We start from the raw sequence: 24,314 nt of genomic DNA, 5'->3' as shown, positions 1-24,314 counted from the left end.
GGACTTGTTGTGTGTGTTCTCGTATAGGAAAATCTGCAGCATTTTGAGCGCCTCACACTTGTAACAATATCTTTATTATGCCTTCCAGAATTAACTGACCTAAAATCCAGTGACTCTACAATATATCTATTGGATAATTAGAACTCTAAGGACCAACAAATAAAACACATTATTGACTTTCAGATCTTCAATCAAACAAATATTTACGGCTGCGATTTGCAAAAATTATCTCCTTTTAAGTTGGCATCATTTCAAAATCTGCGCTTCTGATCTGAAACACGTGGATCATCAGCACCCTCCTCCAAAACGAGAACTCACCTGTGCAAACATGGCTACAAACCTTTAAAAGAACCTGCACCACCCTCAGAGCCTAGGTAGGTCTCCTCTGAACACCACGGAAACTTCCTAATTTTTAAGGTTCTCTGAAAGTCTGCCTGACCTTGAGACCAAACACAACAGGGGAGGGGCGGGGAGGTACAGTGACCTGGTTTAGTGACCAGTAGCTACAGATACCAGAGACTGTGCTTGCTGTCAATGATAGTTGCTGAAATCTGTCTATACCACACTGGAACAATCAATTTTGTAAATGATTGCAATAATCAAGGAAATTGCCTAATTTATAAATCCTTGCATACAGCATTTTAATGGATTCCTCCATTTTAATGCTGATGCCTTCAGAGCTAAATGAATTGTTGTCCAGGCTGTCATTACACAAAATGATAAAAACATTCCGTGGGGGGGGGGGGGGGGGGGGGGGGGAGAGAAACCACACCTCACGGATATTCAGGCCCGCAACCCATAATCACTCATTAGTGACTTCCACGAAAAGTTTCACATTGCTCAGCCCCAAGAAGAGCTGGAGAGGGGGGCTTCCTTGAGTCCGCGCCTCGGTGGAAATCCCTGTTGGAGTTTTGGAGTTTGAACAACAGCAATTACCTTTTGGCTGAACAGGGAGGCGCCGCCTTGCGTCCCCTGGTTTTGAAAGCCCCAACCCTGTTCACAGTTTTGCTCCCTCTCCTTTCTGTCTAACGCTGGACCCTTCTTTGCCATCAAGCCTCGGAGGGGGGCAGGGGACGCCGCGACCATCCAGCGCCTGCTAAGCACCGCTCCCCCCCCCAACAGGTACCTCTCCGCGCTCCCACCTGGAAGCCCAGGCTGCACACTGAGCGCCTTACCTGAGCTCCACACCCCTAGATTGCTCTTCTCAGTTAAACCCTGGCCAACTGATTCCAGCCAATAGCGTGCTGTCACTCCTTTACTTACTGCTCAATCTCACTAACCTGACATTTATGGTGCGCTGATTGGCCTCTGTCAGTGGTGCTGGTTGTAAATTCACTTTGAAAAGCTTTGTGTTAACAGCCTTCAACCAGGCTCCAAGAAGAGGACAGCCTGACAATTGCTCGACCTCCTGCCCTTATTACAGTGAGTAAATCAGGGTTTGAGCCATTAGGCTGGAGCCTGGGGCCTACACAAAAAGGATTGACATGACAAAAGGTCAACCTCTGTCACACATGTGTAACAATTTGGATAATGGAATTCTGTAACTTATCTGAGCGAGGTGGCAAATGCTTACAAGGAAAAGTATATTCGGCTCCGGCTTCTCTGGCTTTTATGCTAAGTAGCTATCCCGGAGTCTGTATTTCTTGTGTAAATACACATGGAATGTCTGAACTCATGAAATCTTGGAGCCTAGAAGATTCGGAATAAAAAGAAAGCGAGGAAGAGACAGAGCAAGGCAGTCCCGCAGTGGTTCTTGGCACGCATTCTTCCGATCGGCGGCACGAGGGGATCTGGATATTGTGGACCTGATTCCTCAGCTAAGGAACAGGCCCTTTTTTTTATATTCCATCAAATTGGCAAAAACCCGTCATATTTATACGTGATCTCTGGGTAACAAAAGAGAGTTCCTCGACTAATTCAAAGTGCTTTAAGTGACACAGTAAAATAATAAAATAAAGAGGCTCCCCTGCAGGCTCCTCGGGGCCCAAGGTTACCATAAACACATTTTCGTAGGCTCGTTGGCTACCAGGGGGGAGGGCTGAGCTTCTGATTTTAATTTCTTGACCCTATGTTTAAATCAGTGTGGGAAAAAGCGGGGGGAGGGGAATCATATGATGTCAGGGAATATGCAGTTGTGACAAGACATACTTATTTCCTTTGCATGGACAAAATGCTATCAATAAGAGAAGCGATCTGTAAACAACAGATAAAATGAACTGACTAATGAGAAAAATAGTCCTGCAGATACAGAACACATCACTCTTCATAAAGTATTTGTAACTGAAGGCCTGTCCTGTCACATGCATACTTGGATTAAACCTCACTAGTGTGAGAATTTCCAAATGGCTGCTATCGGTGTTTTTTTTGTTTTGTTTTTAAAGCAGTATCACTTTTGGACTTGGAAAACCATGGGTGGCACTGGGCAGGGTGAGACATAAACCTGTTCACGGGCCTCTGCAAAGCCAACTTGAAGCACTAAGTTTTGATTTTTAACACAATGCTGGAAATCATTCCAAGAGGCGGCAGATGGTTTAGCAGTTTATGTAAAACTACAAGATGTTCACACTCTATCAAGTGGGCACCGCTATCACAGACATCTTCAAACAAAATGAGGCAAAGCCGAAGAGATACACCAGTTGTTACTCTGCAAATTGAAGACATCATAGGAGCAGGACTACGGCTGATTCTTAAGGAGAAATCATTTGGAGTTCATGAAATGGACATACTCAAAACCACGCTGACAAGCAGTCTATTATATGAAATGATAAATTACTAGGAAGAACAATTTCTACTTCAATATAACTGGGAACAGCCACTTAATTCCATCCCTTTGTGCTTTGGTGAATCAGGCCCAACGAGCCGAAGTCTACAAAGCAAAACTATGGACTATGTAATTATAATACTATCACTGGAACAATTTTAAAATGATTTCCATCAAATTTTTAAGTGATTTTAATTTCATTTTAAATGATTAATTTTAAATTTTTTCAACATCGAAATATAGATACAAATGAGTACAGTACTATACGAGGAATTGGGTGATGGTAAAAAACATACGTAATGCATTTAAAATATGAAGCCAATTCATTTCCTTCAAGTACCAATTGCCAATGATGGTTTTGAAATATAAACATTTAGCAACGTGTAATATATTTTTAATATTGGTTTCATCAATGTCTTTTGACCTAAGCTAAATGGTAATGATGAAAAATCGACCATTTGCTTAAAAGCAAATCTCTTATTAAATCTAAAATATTATGGCATAAAATCAAACCACACACACACACAAAAAAAAACCCCACCCCACATTACGTTATCCCCCTTGGTTTTCTGAAGAAAAATAATGAAGGTTTTCACGTAGTGTAAATGAAAACGAGACACTCAAATTTACTGAGGCAAAGACAGATTCTATGAAATTAAAGCCCTTCCTAGTACCTTGACTGTAATCCTAACAAGTCACTATATTATTTCAATTAGCAGCATAATTTTTCTAGGGTGAAAACAAGTGCGATTTATTTTGTCATTGTCACTAAAATTTCCTGTCAAATCAGACTCTGATTTGAAAGGCCTGGGTAATTCTGGCCTATCTTAAACTGTAACTTTATTTTAAACTTCCGTATTTTATATCCAATAGAATTTTTAAGTTTACACGATGTACATTCCTCAGGTCCAGTCGCATTAAATTCTGATGTTAAGCAGAAAGGGGAAACCATGTGCAACTAGATTAATTTATCTCAAGGGAAAAAGGGCACATTAATAATTGAGATAATGTTTTCATAAATGTTGAAATCAAACGTGCCTTTTCACGTCTTTATTAGAAAACACATTAGAACAAAATTATCTCACTCTCATCAATAAGACCTAATTGCTGAGAAAGACTATGTTTTCTTTGCAAAACATTCAGAAAGATTTTTCTCATTATGGCCAAATAGCTAGAAATATACCATGCATCCAAGTCTTGCTGGAATAAATGTATATAAGCAAAGCGAGTGATTGTTTAATCCATCCTGTCATGTTTTTGTCTTAAACTCTGTGAATTATTTTTTGTAAAACACATTAAAATCAGATTCTAAAAGAAACTGACCAAAAAAAAAAAAAAAAGACGAGTAATGTGGCTTTTAGTTTGTTAATCTCCTTAAATTACAAAAAAAAATCACCTAGGCTTCTGGCTTTAAAAAAAAGAGAAAAAAGAAAAAGAAAAACTCTTAGAATTTCCCACGGATACCCCCAGAGAGCCAAAATATATTGAAGGTAATGGAATGATATTGAACTTTCCTTAAATTGCTATAGTTTTAAGAACCAGGATTAGTACAAAGAAAATATTAACTAAAAGACGACAGCACACTGACAAAACAAATAAGCTCTCCATGGCTGATCTATGTTAAATATTAAAAAGTCATTTTTCTACAAAAGAAAATAGAGCTTTTAATGATTAAACAAAAGCAGGAACTAAGGTGAATCTGATTGCTTCTGTAATAAGCCTTCATGTGTATAATAAAGCACAGCCATACTAAAAACAATGAACTGTAAACTGAAACAAAAATCCATCATCTACTTGGAAACAGTGACGGGAAAAGATTAGCAATCCATTTATTGTACTGAAATAAAGATAAGTAACCCCGGTAAGATCCATCAGGCCCTGAGTATTGAACTCTAAATATAAAGACATTTCTTCATCAGCAAGTGACTTGAAAAAACGTGAGGAAGAGAGACAATGGTAATGATTCAACCGCTTTTAAGTTTTTAAAGATCTGCTTTATGTCGACCTGATATTCTGGAAGATGTCTAAAAGAATGTGTTTTTTAAATGGGTAATTATTACGTGAGTCATTAAACAATTAGTGCCAAAAGTTTCCTATAGATCTAGTGTGTATTCCGATCACGGAATCTTTCCTAATAGGAAGAATATGATGATGACAATTTTTTCACAAGAGAATTCAGGTTTGAAAGCGAAGACTAACAGTTAAGGAACAATCTGACACTTAGAATCTCCTGTTATAAAGTGAACTAAATTCTAATCGTCATGTTTCATTAAAAAAAAAATCATAATGCTTAAACTTAAAAATATCATAGCTTAAGAATAATCATACTAATAAAAACCTGAAACCTATTAGAGTAAGTGTTTTATCTTACAAAGGGACATTGGCACTAAGTTACCTGGCCCCACTCTGTCACATTTTATAGGATCTCCCCGGAGACTGATACATTTTGCACAGCTGCAGTTTTAATATCCCTTCAATCCCCGAAATGTTTGCTTATTCTAACTATTCTTACAGATGATAAAAATAAATAGATCATGTTCTGAATTTAGAAGGAGGGATCTGGAGATCATTCAAGCAGGCATATACCCAGCAAGTCTTCTTTCTAACACAGAACCAACTCACGTACCTAAAACAACAGGTAAGATGCACTTCCTATCCACTGAGGTATCAACAACATCGCTCAATTCCCACGCTTCTTATTTCAACAGAATTTTAATTTAATCAAGTACAAGGAAAGGCACAAAAGGAAGGCTCCATAGTTTTCAGTATTAATATGTATCATTACAGTCTATATGTGTAGTGATCTCCGGCCAACATCCCAATCATACCCAAATCCTTTAAAACAAAACAAAACAAAACAATGAACTATGGGTTTGGGTTTTTTTTTTCTTCATGTTTATGGCTTTGTCCCCTGGCACTCTAAAAATAGATGAACTCCAAACCTGTGGCATCAGAGGGTAAGATGACAGTGTTCAATTTTAACATTTGCAGATGGAGCAAATCTGTGCCACTGAACGACTGCTTTACCATCTCCTCCGAAAAGTCCTGGCAGACCTTTAACTGTAGTGTATTAGAGTTCCTAATAACACTACTGGAACATGAGAAGTGCTTGGAAGTGTTTTATAAACTTTAAACCACACTGGAGGTTACAACTAATTAGTCAGAAACAAAAACCAACTGGGAAATATTTCAAAACCAGATGCTTTGATTATTTCCCACTTGTCAGTTTTTCCAATCCAAAAAGCTCTAACTTCTAACCTGGCTCTATGTATGGAGCCATTTTCTCCTGTCCTGTTTTCCTATAAAAAATTCTGTTTAAAAAAAAAAAACAGAAAAAAAGGTGACATAAATACACCCAACGTTTTCTTCCTCGCTCGAGAATCCTATCCTGAATGATTAAAAATGTGTCACTACTTTTCCAATTTAGGAGCGAAATGGAACCTGGGAGCCTGGGCACAGTGCCCCAGCAGATAACTGTGGGGTGCGTAGCCCATGGCTGCCATGTGGCCATCTTGGGCTCGAGGGCTGTAAGCTCATTCGCTTAGCTCCTCCCCCATCAAAGGAGGTTTTATGGGCACAGGCCCCAGCGCCCCATGCCAACCCTCATGGAACGGCTGTGGAGACCAGGTTTGTTTTTCACACTATGTCTCCAGGGCCTAAGACAGTGCTGGCCAGAGTGCTCAGCAAAAATCTGAGTGGATTACTGAGTCCCACTAGTTTTAGTTAGTGGCTAGGAGGCAGCTCACAGCGCGCACGCCCATCCTGACAGGCCACGGAACCAAGTGTATGCGACAAGGTACTGTAGAAATGACCCATTAGTGGAGCCTTAAGGTCCATGCCAACTTGGCTGCTCGCTCTTCAGAGACCTTCTTTTCTGGCTACTTCCACTCCATTGTATTGCCTGGCCTCAGTGAGATTTATATATGGCCCTAAGGGTAAGACTTCTACCACCTTGTATTTCAGAAATCACTCCAAGGGTGAGAGGTGGCTAAAGCTGGTGGGGGGGGGTGGATTACCTATGGCTAAGAATCTGCCTCTTCAGAACTGGATCTCAATAATCAACCATAAAGCTTTGGGAGAAATCTCAGATTAACATTTTTCAAATACATGGCTTATTTTTAAATCATTGCATGAGGTAAGATTGTACCACTAAAGTAATATCATTGACTGGGTGATATCAAAGTGCTCCGAGTTTTCCTATGTTTTGATCTTCTGTCTTGGGGAAGACTGCATGATTGTACTTTGTCAGAGAAGCAGCAGAATTTGTGATTTTTGATTCACGATATAATCTGCTTACTTGGGACACTTTGAAAGTTAAGAAACATGCCCCAGTCTCTCAAGTTCAGCGTTAAGAAAATTGTTTTCATCTGAGAAAAGGAGCCTGACTCTCTTCCTCCAGTTTACGCTTATGTTCCTTCTTGCCCAGTGCCCAAAACCATCCTGGAAGAGCTCAGAATGGGACACAAAATTCATCTAGCTTACACCCCAATGCCCCGTCCTCCTCGGCTCTATCAACTCGGCTGGCTTTTCTTTCTTCAAGACCCAGGGAGACCAACAGTCAAATCCATCCCGGCTGGAACAGAGGCTTGCTAAGGGCATCCCATCTTCAGAAACCTGTAGGGCCTGTCTGCCCAGCTGGGTTGCTGCTGGGCCCGGCAAAGCCTGCACCTCTTTACTGCAGGTGCTGCAGACACCTGGCATTTGCATGACCAGAGAAATCTCTCCTCCACTCCCCTCCGGAGAACAAGGGAGCCTCTCCCCAGAGCTGACCCCCCACCCCACCAAGGGCCAGGATCTTTGCCGGCCAAAGCTCCAAATGGTTGGCAAGGTGCTGGGCCGCGAGGGACTTACCTCCCAGAGATGCTGTGTGTTCCTCACGGCGCCGGCCTGCACCTTCTCCGGGGGCAGGAGGACGCCCTGGAAGGGCCCGATCCAGGTGCCCTGCTGGATCCTCTGCGCCGCACAGATGCCGTAGGCCAGGCCGGGCACAGTGCTGGTGCACAGGCACACCTCCCGCGGCAGGTCCCGGAGCCACTCGGGCAGCTCGGGCGGGGGTGCGGCGGCCGCGGTGCTGCTGGTGCCCACGAGCCGGCGCAGTGAGTGCAGGGGCCCGTGCATGGGACACTCGCCGTTGCGGTTGTCCGCGCACATGTCGCAACCTGCCGGAGACAGGCGGGAGGGAGGGAGGGAAGGAAGCCGGTTAACGCGCCGCCCAGGGCGGCCCATCCTCGGTGCGGAAAAGCCCCGAGACAACCCCATCCCCTCCCGCATAAGCCACCTGCCGGGGAGGGGACACCTTCAGGCCACTGAGGCCACTGGGAATAGCGGGGAGAGGTAAATCTGCGCCTCTCCCTTGGAAATCGCTGCACCCAAATCGGCCCAGAAGGGTCGAGCCCCCGGGCGCCCCACAAGCCTGGCGCGCTGGGGGTGGCCGGCGTGGCTGTCTCTGAAGAAGCCCCGCCTGGCTTCCACTCCTCGAGGTGTGCGTCTCTCTCTCCCTCTTCCCTTCTTTCTCTAGTTCCCTCTGCCACTCTCCCCTGTTCCCAGGAGTCCTCAGCTACCAGCTGTTTGCTGGTGTGTTGCTCACTGTGCCGGAAAAGAGGCCCCAGCTCTTGCTCAACCTGCTGTCTCGAGAGATTCTACTTTGGTCGCCTGGGTATACTTGGTTTACCTGTTTCTGCAATTCTAGAAGATCCTTCTAAAATCACCGGGGCAGGCGGGCGACCCGTCCAGCACACAGCGCCCTCCCTACCCGCAGGGACGGACCCACCCACCCCTGGTGCCCGGACCAGAGCGCGGCACCGGCCTTGCCCCCCTGCCCCCCCACCCCGTGGCACCGGAACCCCAGACACCGGCCTCTGAGGGCGCCCTGGTGCTGGGGTCCCTGAAGGCGCCTGCTCTGGCCACTCCAGCCAGAGGGGTTCAGGTGGAGAAAGGGGGACTGTTCTGGCAGGTGTGGAGTGCCTGTGCTGGACTGCAAGCTCTTCCCAGAAGCCGAAAGGGAATAAATCGCCAATTTAAGGATGGGGTAATGCTTCAGTGGAGAGGCCCCAACTCCTGCCCAGACGGTGATCCCCAAGGCTGCATGCGATTCTCGGAGAAGTGTCTCGAACAAGGCTCCCGCTCCGACGTTCCCCAGAGCAGCCCGCAGCGCAAGGGGATCCTCACCCTCCCTCTGGGTCGGGTGGCTGTGGATGCCCCGGGTCCCTCGCCTCGAACTGGATGGGAAAAGGCCAGGCGGCCGCGGGAAGCAGGGCCTGCGGCGACCGCGCTGTCGGATCGCAGCGCCCTCCGGGTTATTAATGGGCCTGGCGGAGCCGCGGTGTCTGCGCCCCAGCCCTGCCGACCTGCCTCAGGGAGGCAGCCTCGGCGCCCGCCCGCCCGCACAACCCGGCTTCCCCGGCCCAGCCTCCCAGGGGAGCCGCAGCGCACCCTCCCCCCGCCAACGCAACGGAGCCCTGTGGCACCGAGTGTGACGGCAGGCAGCTACGGACGGACGGATGGCAGGAGCTGGGGTACCGGTGGATGCGCCAGCACTGGGCAGCCCTCGGACCCTCCTAGCACCTGCGCCTGGCTTTGGTTGCTGCCAGGCCTGGGGGCTCGCTCTAAGGGTGCCCCATCCTTGCTAAGACAGAGGAAAGTCCAGGTAACTTTTGGCAAAGGGAGTCACTGAGGAATCTTCAAGGAAGGAACTCCTAAGGGCAACCCAGCCCTGGTGGGGGAACCCTGGTTTCACCGTTTGTTTCATCCTAGCTCAGTGGAGGAGGGCTCCAGCTGGCCCTGCCTTCCCCTCAGTTGGCTACTCCCCGCACTCCTCCCAAGAGAGCCCAGGAAATGACAGGACCCTCTGACTGCAGCTTCTTGGAGGGGTCCCCAGGCCCCCCTAGTGAAAAGCGACAACCTGTTTCTACAGGTGGGGAAGTGCCCAAGTCTCTGGACCTCCATCACACAAAAAAAGCCCCCTCTCCCAGTAACACCAACTAATGTAAATACTGTGTCAGGCTCTGCTTTTGACTGTAGGGCCTAGATGGAAAGTATTCCTACCCTTACCGTATGTCACCCCTTCTGGATCCGCTTCACACATCCTCTCAAGCTTCTGACTGTGAAAATGACAGGTTCAAGACAAAGGGGGAAGGGAAAGAAAGATGATAGAAACTCATAGTCACCCAGTGCCTCCACTGTTCCAGACACCTCTCCTGAATCAAATAATCACCACATCATGATCCCCATTTTGCAGATGAGGCAATTTGAGGCTTCACGGGCAATGTAACTAGCCCAAGGATCAGAAACTATAAAGTGGCAGAGAAAGATTCACAGTCAGGTTTGCCTGACTTCAAAGCCTCCAAATCTAAAGATCTAGGGAGACTAATGAAAGCTGGGAGAGTTTTATACCCACACTCATAATCAATAGAATTGCAGTATTTCACTGAAAGCACTATTCAGGGGCCACAAAAATTGCTCTAGCGTCAGTGAATTACAGAGCTTCCTGTATCTCTCCCCCATAATCTTGAGTTTGGGGCCGTTAAATGTATTGGAAAGTGAATAGATGATGTCCATAATTCTGAATGTTAGCGTCTGACCTCAGAGATGACCTTTCAGGGCACCTTAGCAAAAACAGCTTAAAACAAACGACAGTAAGCAAAGGCAATATGCCCCGTAAAAATAAAAATCACATCACTCCAAGGAGCTGCTTAACCCACTTTCCCTTTCTGGTTGGCTCCATGAGGCCTAGGGCGAGAAGCAAGAGCCTTTGGTATTCACTCCCTACCCGTCCGCACCAGAGATCCTGTCAACTTGCCACATCTCCACACCATGTACTATCAACCCAACTACATCAGTAATAAAATAAGGAGGAAAAGTACCAACTCCAGCCACCGCCCCCCCCCCCCCCCCCAGACAGCAAACCATATTTGTTCGCTGGATGAAACTATGGCTAGCACTTTCTCGAAGTCCTCTAAAACTCTCCCCTGCCTGCTAAGTTTCAGTTGTCTCCAGCAGTGTTGAAAAACTGAATAGTGGCATTTTGCCGAAGAAAAAGCTGAATTTCTCCCACAATGTAGAAGAGTACCTGTGCCTGGTACAGGTACTCTTTAATTACATGAGTCTTAACTGATAAACCACCTCGTGCCTCCAGCAAAATATTCTGCTGGAGAAGTTGACCAATTACATGCAAATCCATGTTCTATCTTGATGTTTTTTAACACATGAAACCTCTGCCATTGAAAATAACTGGCCTCTGACTGTATGTCTCAGGGTCCCAGAGGAGCTTGAAGATGCTTATAACAAATAAGTTATTACTCAGGGGTTGAGAGAAGTGGCACAGTTAGACAAACATCCTAACAGAGTGTTTTCTAGAGAGGGGCCATAAACACCTCCAGGAGAAGGTCCAAGGGAGCAGCTGGCTAGATGCCCGAACTGCACCCCTCCAAAATGTATTTAACACGTACATTACATACAGCATTCCAAGCCAAGCAGTACATAACACAAGTCTATTTGTATGCATAAAGAGTAAGCAAATAAATATTCTTAGGTTATCCTAAAATCCGGGTAATTTCCTCTAAATCCATGATTACTATTTGTAAAGTGTTTTCTGTATCTGTGAGAAATATCATCAGATTCTCCAAGTCAGATACTCTGGAATGCCATTTTAGCATTAGGCAGTATGAGAGATCCTGGTCCCTCCTCTATCCTGAGTAGATCTGTCCGTGCTCCCGTTTATGCGTCCCTGACTAAGAGAAGGAGGTATCACCAGGTTACAGACTTATTCACCTACTGACTTCCGAAGGCCAGGCCAAGTGTAACGAAGTGCAGATTTTCACTCTTCGTGTCATATCCTTGTGTGCTGATTGAATATTTTTCCAAGTACATGCGCTACTTTTGCAATTGAAAACGGACCTATTTGAAGGTAAAGGGGGGCAAAGCAGGCCATGGTTTTCTTTTCTGGTGTTTCATTTCGCGTTCCAGGAAAGGTGAAATTTAAAACGTTTCAGGCCTTTTTTGCTGTCTGGGGAGGCTGACGGACGCGTGTGGTCCCCGGCGAAGCCAGGGCCCGCGGGAAGCCCCCCAGCACACTAGGCCTGGGCTCCCCGACGCCTCGCGGCCTCCTCCGCCCGCCCTCACTCATCCTCTGGAAGGGAAACCGAGGAGCAGCTGAGAAGCCTGCCTCTCCGCCGGGGCGGCAGTAACAGCTAAGCTATAAATCCTCCCCGACCGCCAGGGAGGTCGCGGCCCCCAGTCCCGCAGGCCGAGCCCGGCGGGGCGGGCGCCCATCGATCCCGGCCGGCGAGGCGCCCCGGGAGTGCCGCCTGCTGGCAACGGCGTGCGCGTTCCGGGCGCGGGCGCGGGTCGCCGGGGTCCCGAGACGGGGTCGGGGTGGGGGGAGCAGGCAGAGCGCCGCGGCCCGAGCCTCCCACACCGGGGTGCACGCCTCCCGGCCTCCAGCCGACACTCAGCCCTCGCGAGCCAGCCGCTAGACGGCACGGGGTGGACCGCCAGGCCCAGGCCCGGGCCCGCCGGAGGCCCCGCACCCAAGTCCCTGCCTGCCGGGCGAGGGCTCCCCGACGCGACCGAAAGTGGCCGCGCCACCGCCCCCACCGCTGCTCGGCCTCCTCTCCCCACCGCCCCCCACCCCCCGCCGCTGGGGTCTTTCAGGCTCCCCGGAGAGGCCCCGGAGGCACGTCCAGAAGGCGAGGAAGGCTAGCCCGGCCACCGGGAAGGGGAGCCGACCGTGGGCGCGCGGAACCTTCTGGAGGACTCTCTTAGGGGAGTTTAAAGCTCCCTGCGAATCGCACACGCGCTGGGCTTCCCCCGCTCCTCCCGGCTGCCGGCTTGGCCCAGGGACCAGGAGCGGGAGACAAAAGGGGAGGGAAAGAAAGGGGGGGGGGCGCAATGTGGATTTTATTTGTCTTCCGATGACTGTATTAATAAATTAAATGGGAGCGCCAGGGTGTGCGGGCGAGAGAATATTGCGCCGAGATCAACCTGGCCGGCCCCTGCCCCTGCGAGGCCGCCATATACAATGCGGAGATGATGAATAGGGGGGCGAGGAGATCGAAGCGGGCCTGGGCTGGCTCCACTCTCTCATACAAAACTATAGGGCAATTAATTGTGGCTTGTCCCCTCATCCTTCATCTCCTGGTGGCACATATCGATGGAGATTACTGCTGATGGACCATTTTATCACCTTAAATAAACAGTCGCCACCTCTTCTAACCTCAATCTAATATATGGCTCTATGTTCAGTTTCAGGGCGCTAGATAACGAATGATGTAAAATAGCTAAATCATGTGTGTTACGGGATGGGGCTGGGCCTGCACACAAAAAGAGAGAAAAGAGAAAAAGAAAAATAGAACAACACAAAAGCCCACACACTGACTCCGAGAGCCTCCCTCCCACCAGGGACCAGGTCTGAAATCTAAGTCGCTGGCGGCTGACGGCGGGGACGCTGGGCGGGAGCAGCGGAGCCTGGGCCTTGGTGGCAGGAAGACCCCACTGCGGGGTTACTGGGCTCGGGAGCTCCCCGAAACAGGACCTGCGTTTCCCAACGGGGTGGGAAGAGACTGGGGAAGGTCAGAAAACACTCACCCTCCTTTTAGCGCTCGCTCTCTCTAACTGCTCAACTGGACAAACCCCAGATCTCCTCCTCTCCCACAGTCCTTCTCCCCAGTCTTCGAAAGGGTGGCGCTACCAATAGAAAAGCCCCGCGCCCTACTCCCACACCTGAGCACCTGCCAGTGCTGTTCCCAGCACTGTTCCTTGTGCGGCAGGGTTCCCCCAAAACGGAAGGAGGCAGAGACCTCCCGCTGGGGAAGTTGCAAAGCGTCCGGATTCCACGTGGAGAGACCCCCCCCCCCCAGAGGACTTAGCTGCCAACCCCCTCCCAGATGTGCAAAACGAACACCCTCCCTGAAAGGTCTTAAAAGGTAATCGGGCCGGCCCCAAGACACTGCCTGGTATCATTCGTACAAACACCAGGGGCGCCCTGTGGCCGCCTTTCGCTACCTTCCAAGAAGAGTGACAGGGTCTCAAGCAAGGCACCAGCTCCCAGAGGCCGAGAAGAGGCCACCGCGGAGCCTGACATAATCTATGGCTTCAGGCAACCAGCAGCAAATGCGTGCGGGCAGTAATACAAGACGCCGAAGAAAGGCCCCATCCTCCGTTTCTGTTACAAACCGCCCACCGGTGTTAGGGAGGTGAGAAGAGGCAAATAAGCATTCAGAGAGTCAGAGGAAAGTGTACTTCAATGGTGGAAGAAATTAACCCACACAGATAAGAGAAATATATTGGAAGAGGTCACCCTGCCCTGCTTATACAGCGTTTGCTGTTTTTAAGTCTTCTAGGTGTGAAAGAAAGCTACAGGACCCTCCGCTAGGCCTTCAGTGTGGCCTTTGCCAAAGGGTGCCAAAAAAGTTTCAAGGTGAAGCGAGTGTTAATGATTCACACGTGTTACTGGGTTGTTGCTCCCAAGCAAAGAGGGACTTCTTCTTCTAAAGGGAAGACAAGTAAGGGGATCCCTTTCTTTGCCTTGTAAGAGAAAGAGAAAATGACTCAACACCCTTTTAAATACAAAGTAATAAAATGAAGCAATGCTGAGTGGTCACTTCACAGAATGCTTTTACAGGGAGGTGGCAAGAACCTAAAAGGAAAAGTAGGAAAATGTGTACGGGGCTGGGGGTGAGGATTAATAGATGCTCCCTTCTGGGCAGCCTCCCGCCCCACCCCACGTCACCCCTACCGGCAGACAACCTGGGAATGGGGAGCAGCTCTGGTGTCCACCACCTTTCAAGTAACAGACCGACTTCCCCCACCAAGGGGGGACCAAAAGTTTCCCGCCCTTTGCATTTCTGTTTTGTTTTGACCCCCTCGTTAGATTAAACCCAATCACATCTCACTCCATCTTTGCAAAACACATCCCAAGGTTTCCAATGAGTGTGTGCTCTGGCCCAGAGAAGTTTCTGGAAGGATGGCAGGCCCGGCTGGCCAGCATTACACAAAGCTACCTCAGCTTTCCATTTTCTTTCTCAAAGGCCCTTTAATTAGGCAACGACGTGAAGTGCAACCTCTAATAAGACAATCTGCCTTTCTTTGCCTTCTGTGGTTTCCCCTGCACTTTGCACAGGGAAGCAGTCCAGCTGACTCAAAAGGAGATACCAGAAGATTAACACAATGGGAATAATTTAAATAAATCATAATTCATTTCCTCCGGCCAGAGGAAAATGTTACCTGGATGATAAACTGGCTCAAGAGCCACATATTAATTAGCAATCTATCCCAATTCTTTCTCAGATTAATCTAGGTTTTCCTCTGGTGAAAATGCACTGAACCTCAAGATTGCATTGTGAACAATACAGGAGCTCAGGCCACAGCCAGGGCTTTGGGGTGCTGCTGCTGGCAACTTTTCCAACACTCATTTAATTCAGAAGAGAAACTGCAAGTTTGATGAGGCACTCTCAGCCCACAACGACTATATATCACTTAGCAGTGAGAACTGTCTTTTCCAAAGCATTTCTTGCCTTTTTAATTCTCATTTTTTAAAGAACTGTTTTGAAAACAACACATGCAAGAAATTCAGGAGGAAGAGAAGTATTTTTTTAAAAAATCCATTAGAACAATATAATTTTATCAAATTTTCTAAAACTCCAAAATACAAACCTCTTCTTAACAGCAGGGCAAATTCGAGGTGAAACCCTCATTTTAAACCAGTACTTTACCCTCAAATTCTGGAGAGGAAAAAAGTAAATACAACTGCTCTTTTTTTGTTAGTAATAATTATCTCCATCAGAAAAAGGATCCCCATCCCTTACGAAAGGACTGAAATACTGCCATCATTAGGTTTGTGTCTAGTGTTTTCTAATCAAAGTGACGACACTGGGAGTCCTTTAGCTAAAACCTGTAGTTATTTTGCTTTTACAACGAATTAAGAAGTTCATGGAGCGGTAGACATTCTGCAAGAAGGGGCTTATTCAAAATAGAATGATTATACATGTTTATCATCAACTTTGACTCCTGCAGAAACTAAACGAAGGAATGAGACGAAAAGAGCCAAGTGAGCGCTGATCTTTCAAATCCTCTATTGCTTTCAACCTGACTCTCTTCACCTTTAATATTCTCTCCAGAGATCTCTGGAAGTATATGGAGCACTTACACCAATGCCTTAGGTGTAAACATATCATAACTTCTGATACTACCCAAAAGAACTGGATACACAGCAATACACTTTCTTGGTCTTCACTTAGCCTTTTGTTGCAAGACCTCAAAACGAAGCTTGTACTTGTGAGAAGCGTCTGAAACTCTGAATAGAGGAATCGAAGCTAGAAGAGACCTTCTAGCTCTAAGTAGGCATTTGCCTAATTTTTAAATTAGGCATTTGCCATTTACTCGGCAACAAGGAGAGTACCCTGCTAATACTTAAAAAACTACTGTCACAATCATTAAAAAACAAATAAGTAAAGCAACAAGCGTGCCTACGGTAGGACTGCGAACGTTTTACTCGATCAAGGGTGCACGGAGAACGCGGGATCCGCAGGGAACGACCCTACCCTGCAGTGGGAAACGTTTTCTCATTAAGCAGTTGGCAATTTTTCTTTTCCTCCTTTTCTAAATAAATAGAAGACCTAAGAATAATGCCTGCCTGCAGGGAGAGACAGACCCAGTGTCATCCAAAATTCCTACTCCAGCGAGGCCCGGCCAGCCCGCAGCTCTCGGCCGGTCCCCTGACAACCGCGCGGCCCGAAAACGAGCCGATGTAGTGAACTCCAGAGATCAGGTAGGGAGAAGGAGACACAAGCCCTGGAACTCACGCTCCCCAGAAACGCTGAGGGTCCCTCCCGAGTCCACTGAGGCCAGGCCAAGCCCCCAGCGTGCGCGGCTAGTACCCGCCCGGCCTCGGGGCGCAGTCGCGCGGGAGGGCGGAGATCTGTGTGCCCGGTCCTCGAGCAGCGCGGTTCTAAACACTCCGGGCTGCGAAACAGGGACCGAGGGGAGTAGAAAAAGGAAACCGTGAGGTGCCACCCGGCCTCCCCTCCGTTCTCTCGCCTTCTCTAGCGTTGGCAAAATTGTGCCACAATGGTCGGGGAGGTGCGGAGCCGCGGCCTGGACCAGCCCATCACCCGGAGTCCCGCTCACCCGCCCCGCTTGCCGGCTGGGCGCCCGCGCTCGACGGCGCCAGCGCCCCTGGAGAGCGCGCGCGGGCCGCGGCTACGTACGGTTGTTGGGGTCACTGGTGTGCTGGTTGAGCGGGATGATCTCCATGCGCTGCTGGCCGTACAGGTAATAGTCCAGCTCCTCCGCGCTGCAGCGGAAGCGCGGGCCGCCCCGCACGTCCCCGCCGCTGCCGCCGCACTTGGAAGGCCCCGGGCCCGACGCGGCGCCGAGGCACAGGTCCTTGGGAGGCAGCGGCTCCGCGGCGACGGCGGCAGCGGCCAGAGGCGCGAACACCGGCAGCTGCGCCACGGGCAGGGCCGAGAGACCCGCCAGCGCGGCGGCGGCGGCGGCGGCGGCGCAGGAGGAGGCAGAGGAGGCCGAGGTGGAGGAGGACGCCGGCGTGGAGGAGGCGGAGGAGAGCGAGGCGGGCCGCGGGCGCAAGCTGTCCGGCGGAGGCTCTGCGCGCTGCGGCGGCGGCGGCGGCGGCGGCGGCTGGAGAGGCTGCGGCGCGCCCAGGGGACCCGCGGCGCCGCCGCCCTTGAGCGGGCCGCCGCTGCCGCCGTGCGGGAAGAGTTGCTGCCAGTGCTGCAGATAGGCTGGGTCCACTTTGAGGAAGGCCGAGCCGCCGGGCTCTCCGGGCTTCAGCATGTCCGACCTCTCAAGCTGGGGGCAGAGGGCAGAGAGGAGGGGGCGCGTGAGCCGGGCCCCAGGGCCGGGTGCGAGAGGGGCGGGGAGGCTGGCCGCCCAGACCCCGGAGCGAGAGCTGAGCCCCGGGCTCCGCCTGTGGCAGCCCGGTGCCGCGGCTCCCTCTTTCCAACTCCGCTGGGGCGCAAAGTTTACTCTGAAGCCGCGGCGCCGCGCGAAGGGAGCTCTGTGCACCCCGCTTTGCCTCCAGCCCGGGGCGCCCCAGCTCCCGCCCCGCACAGTTGAAGCCCGGCGCGAGGGCGCCCGCCCGCAGAACTCGGCGGCAGGAGGCAGCCCCCGCCCTCAGCCGGAGTCCGGAGCCGACCCGAGCCGGAGTGGCGCAGCGCCGGAGCCGCGCTGGCCTCCGGCGCCAGGAGGCGGGACAGTCTCGGCCCCCCGCCCCCAGCCCGGGACCTCCAGCCTCCCGTCCCCGGGGGCCCCGGACCCCCAGCCCTAGACGAGCCTCGCCCTACCTGGAAACTCAGAGCCGCCGGCGGGTGCGTGCGTGCGTGCGTGTCGGTGAGCGTGCGGGAGAGTGTGCGTCCCGGGTGCGCTACATGCCCCTGCGCGGCGGGGGAGGAAAGCCCGAGATGTGGTCGGGCCGCCCGGAGCCCTCCGGGGCCGCGAGCGCTGGGCGCCGAGGCCGGCGGAGCGCGCTAGAGCAGTCCGGCCGAGCGCGCGGGAGCGCGGGCCGGCCCGGGCGCGGATCGGAGCCGCGGTGGGTTGCTGCGCTCGGCCGCCGCCGCGTCCCGCTTCCTCAGCTCCACGCTCTGGCAGCCTCCCGGCTGGACACGTGGGTTTTACGACAGCACAAAATACAAGTGTGTGTGCGTGTGTGTGTGAGAGAGAGAGAGAGAGAGAGAGAGAGACACAGAGACAGAGGGAGAGAGGGAAAAAGGGAGGGAAGGGAGGAGAAGGGCGAGAGACAGAAAGAGAGAGGAAGAGGGGGAGAGAGAGAGAGGTGGGGAGTGGGGGGAGGCGGGAGGCAGGCCAGAAGAACGAAGGGGAGGGGAGAGGGGAAGAAGGAAGTTCTAACTCGGCTGGGTCCACACCCGGCTGGTGCGCCTCTCCCGCACAGATACTTCCTCGGCCCTCCCCCCCCACCCCGCCCCCCGCCCGTTTTTGGCGTGACGTTTCCCGCTCGCCTGTTGTCTCTTTCTGCCCATGATAAGTCTTTTCTAGGTGCCAGCTCACGGCCCTGATCCTGAAAGCGGTGGAAACGCGGAAACCGGAATGCATCTCCGCACGCGCTCGGGGGCCCGCATCGGAGCCGGCGCGCCCAACCGGCGAGCGGACCAAGTCCCAGTACCGGGTTTGCGCTTTTGCCCGGCTCAGTTTTTTCCGGGAGTACTGCTGGGTGTCAGAGTCCGCTAGCCCGCCACGCAGCTTCCCACAGCAATGCTGGCGTGGGGAGGCGGGCGCGGGGCGGGTTGCGCACGGGGAGGAAAGCCTCAGTCTGCAGCGGAGGAGGCAGGCTTTGGTGAGCTGCGAGGCGTGAGACCGAGGGTCTCTAAAGGGCGCCCAGTCCTGGCGGGACTCAAGTTTGGCCGCGGAGCTGGGGAGGCGGCCGCAGCGGAGTCTCACGCGGCTGAGCGCTAAGCCCACCCACTCTCGAGTTGTCTCCCTGGGGGCCTCGCTCCTTCTCCTTGTGGGCGTCGGAGGCAAGTATCCCGAGCTCTGTAACGCTGTGTGAAACTGCTCCCGAACGCTGGCGAAGCTTGTGTGCCTTGGACTGCGAGGGGCTGCCCCGGGGGGTCGTGTAGGAGGCTCTTGCCCCAAGCCAGGCGTCCGAGGTGCAGGCTGCGAGAGCAGCCCCACCTCCACCTTGCCCACTCCAGGTGCCTTGGGCCGCGCGGCTGCCCTTCCCTGCGCGGTCTCACATCCACGCATTGGGCCCCGGCCCCCAGCTCCTCCAAGACACTGGCCGAGCTCGGTGGGGGTGCTGCACGGACCGGGGGTGTGAAATTGCCCGGCTCAGGCGCTTTCGCAACGCCGGAGTTCTGTCCACACTCAGAAGAAATGACGTTTGTCTTTCCCCAAACAAGCCAACTTATTTAGCACCCGCCACTCGGAACAATTGATAGCCACTCTCTCCTGATTTCTGCTTGTTTCTTTTTGTCTTCCCACCGCTCATTTCGTCTGAGCCTGGGAAACGCGCTGTTTAGACTTTGTCCGGGTCTCACGCAGGATTGCCTCGACGCTGGTTGGAAAAGACTTGGACCGACAATGTTTTGACTGGCGTCGTTGTGACAAGGTCATCCGTCATTCTTGGATAGATTGATAGTACCCAAGTTTAAGGCCAACACCACGAGGGAAAACCCACGTGTTGTGGGCCCCGAGGCTAACCGAGCAGTCTGCGCGGGCTTTGAACAATTCCATCGGCAGGAGAGTAGGAAGTTCCAGGCCCGTTTCAGTTAATTTGCTGGAAGAACTGCTGAAGAGGCAAGCTCTCTTTCTCACACTCTCCTGGTTCCTTGCTGGTTCTCTGGGAGAGACTGGGAGCACGAGGGAAGGGAGCCCGGACGCTGCGGGCAGCGTCCCCACCGCCTTCTTGTTTAGGGCCAAGCCGGCTGCGCACGAGCCTTTGGTCCCCGGGACTGGCTTTTTCAGAGAACTCCTCCCCGTACCGCCCCCCCAAACACACTCGAAAATCTCGAGATTTTCAGACGTTTGCAACCAGACGCTGGTTGCAGCAACTGCTCCCAAGGCCTCCTGGCGCCCGCACCCTGGGAAGCCGGGGATTTGCCTTCCCAGTAAGATTAGCTGATCTGTCCGTGAGAGCTTCGGATTGGCCAGGCGCGGCTAGGCGCCTCCACTACGTTTATTCCGCCCAGCAGCCCTGCGGAGAAAGGATTATCATTAACCCCATGTTACAGATGGGGACACTGAGGCTCAGAAAATACGTTGCCTAAGGTCACGCCGTTGTTGAGTGCTAGAAACCCAGGCAAGGAGGCGCCACGTGTACTCTCCTGCCCACCCTAGTCCAACCTCTCCCCCTCACCTTCCAGACTGATGCCAGAAGGGTGTCGGGGTTCCTGGAGGGAGATTTGGCTCCCCTTGCCGTGGGGGGTCAAGGGGGAGAAGCAGAGACTGCAGCGGAGCCTCAGTCCGTCACTATGCCAGAGTGTGGTGTCCCTGACTCATCAGGTTCGAGCCCCTTCCTCCCCTCCTCCCCCCACAGCGGCCCCGGGCGGAGGCGGCTCTCTGGGCTACCGGACCCTAGGGTCCAAAGGCCTTAGAGAACTTGCGTGAAGGAGGTGGTTAAAAGAGCGGGCGCTCAGAAGGCCCGAGAGTGCAGGAGCGCAAGACCAGGTCTGGCGGGGAGTGCGGCGGGAGTCCGAGCGTTCGCCAGCGCCTCCCCGGGGGGCCCACGACGCTGGGCCGGAGGGGCTGGTTTGGGGCCGAGGTCCGCGTGGTCCCGCCACCCGCGGCCCCCGGGGCGCTCAGTGCCGGCGGAGGCCGCCGCGCACCCACCCAGCTGACCCCGGGCCCCGCGGGGCTCGCCGCCTCCCTGAGGCGTCTCGTCTCCGGGGTCTTAGAAAGCGAGCCCACCGGCACCCCTCAAACCCGCTCCCCTCCTCTTCATTATTTAGAAGAAGACCGCGGAAACAAATCACTTGCACCACTTAGGAAGCGATCAAACCTTTATAAAAATCCATCGCTCCCAAATCGATGGGCGAATATTTGCTGGGAATTTGTTCCAGAGGAATAAATAAGGAGGGTGAGTGTATTAAATGCAAACGGGGGGACACGGTGGTGTTTTTCTTCATTGATTAATGACCTCTAAAATAAAACAAGTGGGAAGAGGAGCCGGGATCGATAAATTAACTACCCAAATTCATCATTTTCTCGAGCAATTTTTTTTTTTCCCTGAAAATTATCCTTGGGAAGCCCATTGCACCCTGAGCTGGGAGGGGAAGAAGGGAGCTGGAGGCCGGAGCCAGGCGGGAGGGGCAGAAAGGGGCAGGAAAACAAGAAGAGGATTTGGTCAGGGAGACCCTCTATCTGATTTCGTTTGACATACAATTTTAAAGTTTGCCTTTCATATTAATTATTTTTTTCCTGATGGAGGAGAGGAGCAAATGGTCGGCTGCCTTTGACAGGACTCCAATAAAGGATTCAGCAGCTCTCCTGTCTGCCCTCGGCGCTCTCGCTTCTAGGTTTAAGGTCATGGATGGCTGAGTTAATAATTCATTAATATAGACATTTATTCAGAAGGGTTCTCTGAGACCCGCTCTCCCGCCTCCTCCCAGAGATTTATTTTCCTGGGAAATGGAGGGGAGGGGGGAAGGGGGAGGGTCTCGGGAGGCAGGTGAAAGGAGGGAGAAAGAGAAAAAGGGAAATGAAGAGAGAGCTGGACCCAGCTAGGAGGAATCTTTGTTTAGCCAGATTCGTGGACTGGTCCCTCTAGCCTGCTGACAAAGACTTGGTAGAAAACGTGGCATCCAAACAGCCCAGGGACTCTGGCCTCCAGCATCTGTCCACATCGGTTCACTCAGCCTTACTCACAAAGCCCCGTTCCTCCAGTTTTAAGATCTGGAAGAGCCATCTGAGGATCCTGGAATGCAGGCAAAAGGGGGAAATCTCTGGAAAGAGACTATCCTACCCCCCCTCCACGAAGTCCCCAAAGGAGGAGCTTTGCAACTTGCCCCCACATTGCATGCCAAAGGGCACAGATGGGTTCTGGTGGCCACTGTCCCCTCAGGAAGGCACTATGGGGGCACGCAAACAAAACCAAACCACCGAGTCCAGATCCGAACGAAGTCTACCCTGAAGGGGTGGGGGGTGGAGGAAAAAATGAAACAATGAATAAGTAGTTGTCAGATGCTCATAACGCTCTGGAGAGCACTGAAGAAAGGGCGAGGGGGAAAAGAAGGTGCTGTGGGCGGAGGATGTTAGTATTTGAATTACCGCAGTCAGGGAAGGCCCCTCTTCTCAGGTGAAACTGGAATAGAGACTTGTGCCTGGTGTGGGGCCTTCCCTGCCCTACCCTCCTGGCCCCGGGGCTCCCTTAATAAAAGGGGCCTCCTCTGAAGAAGCCCCAAAGCCCTGGGAAGGATTCTGCCTTGTCAGCTTCTGGCCCTACTAGGCTCCCTCGGCTCCCGCCTGTCCCCCTGGCTCCGGAAAGATGCTGGGAGCTCCTCCGGGTCCTTGCAAAGACATCTGCTCATTGTTGACATCAGCAGAAGTCCCCTCTGTTGCTGGTGACTTAGCGCCTTATCCAGTGACCTGCCTCCGACTCGGGGCCCAGGGCCTCCGGTTCCTTCAACCTTCAAACAGAAGGATGGGACTAATGTGGCTTTCCATCCTAAGGTTTTTATGAAGGAGCTACCAAAGTCTGACCTCCCTCTCTCCTACCCACTTTATACCCTACCTCAGTGAGTCTCAGACGTGTGGCGTGTAAAATGCACTACGAAACTGAAACCAAGGAAACCCAGGCCACTAATGCTAATCACTGCCATCTTCCCACTACCCCTTGGCATCTTCCCTGCTTTCTCCTCACTCAGTAACAGAAGGCAAGGTGTGGGAAAGAAAGCCGGTGAGGGGTAAGACCTGGGGCTGGGGTGGGGGGGGATGGAAGGTGCTGGAAGGCTCCCCACGATGACGAAGTTAGCTCTCTCCTCAGAGGCTGCAGCAGGAGGCTCTCTGTTCTGAGGCCTTGGCAGTTCAGACCCGGCGTCTCCTCTGCCTGCCTCCTGTCACGACTGGATTGGGAAGGCAAGCGCCTCACTTCGCCCAGTCAGAGATGCCGTCTGGGGCCGGGAGCCCACGCTGGGCCTATTTCTGACCGCCCTTTTTCATCCTCTGCCAGCATCACCCAGGACAGCACCTGTTCCCTTCACTTGAAACGCAGCCCAACCCACCAGCGCCTTTCTCCCGGGTCCCCCAACACCTGTCACTCAAACAAAGCCTCTCAGCCACCCCAGGCCTGCTTTGGGTTTGACCTGCTGACCTCGAGGTGAAAGGCTCTCCCGTCCATTGCCGATCCCTGGGGCTGGTTCATTCTCCCAGGAAAGCCTTGAAATACATCCCTTCCGTGTGCAGGGAAGTCCGCTATCGTGATTTGGAAAGGCCTCGTGACTTTAAAACGTATCGAGGAAGTTCAGTCCCATAAAGATTTCATGAATAGCCATGGAGTGAAAACCGGCTGCTCTTTTTTCGTCTTGACAAGTAAAAGAAAAGAGAAATAATTAGACATGGACAACTGTCCCTTCAGAAACTCATATAGTTCCTTCACGATCTCCTTCTTAGCTACTACCCCTCCCCCCCGCAATTTCCCCCAAATCGCTCTTCCATTTTCCCCAGAATCTGTAAGAAGAGACAAGATAGAGTGGAGTTGGCAGTTAACAGTCATACCTAACACGTAACGGACCTCTACTGTGTGCAAGAGACTACCGACGGGCGTCTCCGGGACAATCTCCTCTGACGTTCTTCTAGCAAATGCTACCTGGTTCTAACACAGTCTGTTTGACTGTTTGTCTACTTTTGGTCACTAGATTGTTGCCTAAATTAGTTGCAGCCTGTAGGCCTTATGTTCTAATCAGGATGAGGCATGCATATTGCAGTGCATCTGTTTGAAATTAGGAAATACGCTACGGTTGATTCACATCCTGAGGGGTGTTGGTTCCTAGCGCATGGTGGGTTCTCCTGAGTGCCTCGCCACCGTCTAGAAGCCGGCATGGCTTCTGGTTAGCCCCACGAATGAGGGGGCCCTGAGGGCTTCATC

The 24,314-nt window shown here is 51.9% G+C and overlaps 1 protein-coding gene across 1 annotated transcript in view; it reads right to left on the bottom strand.

The window, feature by feature from the left end:
- The window catches only part of PRDM6 (PR/SET domain 6), a 98,765-nt gene extending 81,214 nt beyond the window's left edge, over positions 1-17,551 (bottom strand). Inside the window, exons 1-2 of the mRNA XM_021702004.1 lie at positions 16,966-17,551; positions 7,613-7,920 (exon numbers count right to left, since the gene is read on the bottom strand). Of these exons, the coding sequence (XP_021557679.1) occupies positions 7,613-7,920; positions 16,966-17,551 (894 nt within the window). The remainder of the gene's footprint in view (positions 1-7,612; positions 7,921-16,965) is intronic.
- Between the last annotated feature and the right edge of the window lie 6,763 nt (positions 17,552-24,314).

The sequence above is a fragment of the Neomonachus schauinslandi genome, chromosome 7, assembly GCF_002201575.2.
Source record: "Neomonachus schauinslandi chromosome 7, ASM220157v2, whole genome shotgun sequence".
NCBI lineage: Eukaryota > Metazoa > Chordata > Mammalia > Carnivora > Phocidae > Neomonachus > Neomonachus schauinslandi.
This window is presented reverse-complemented; position numbering and strand designations above follow the sequence as displayed.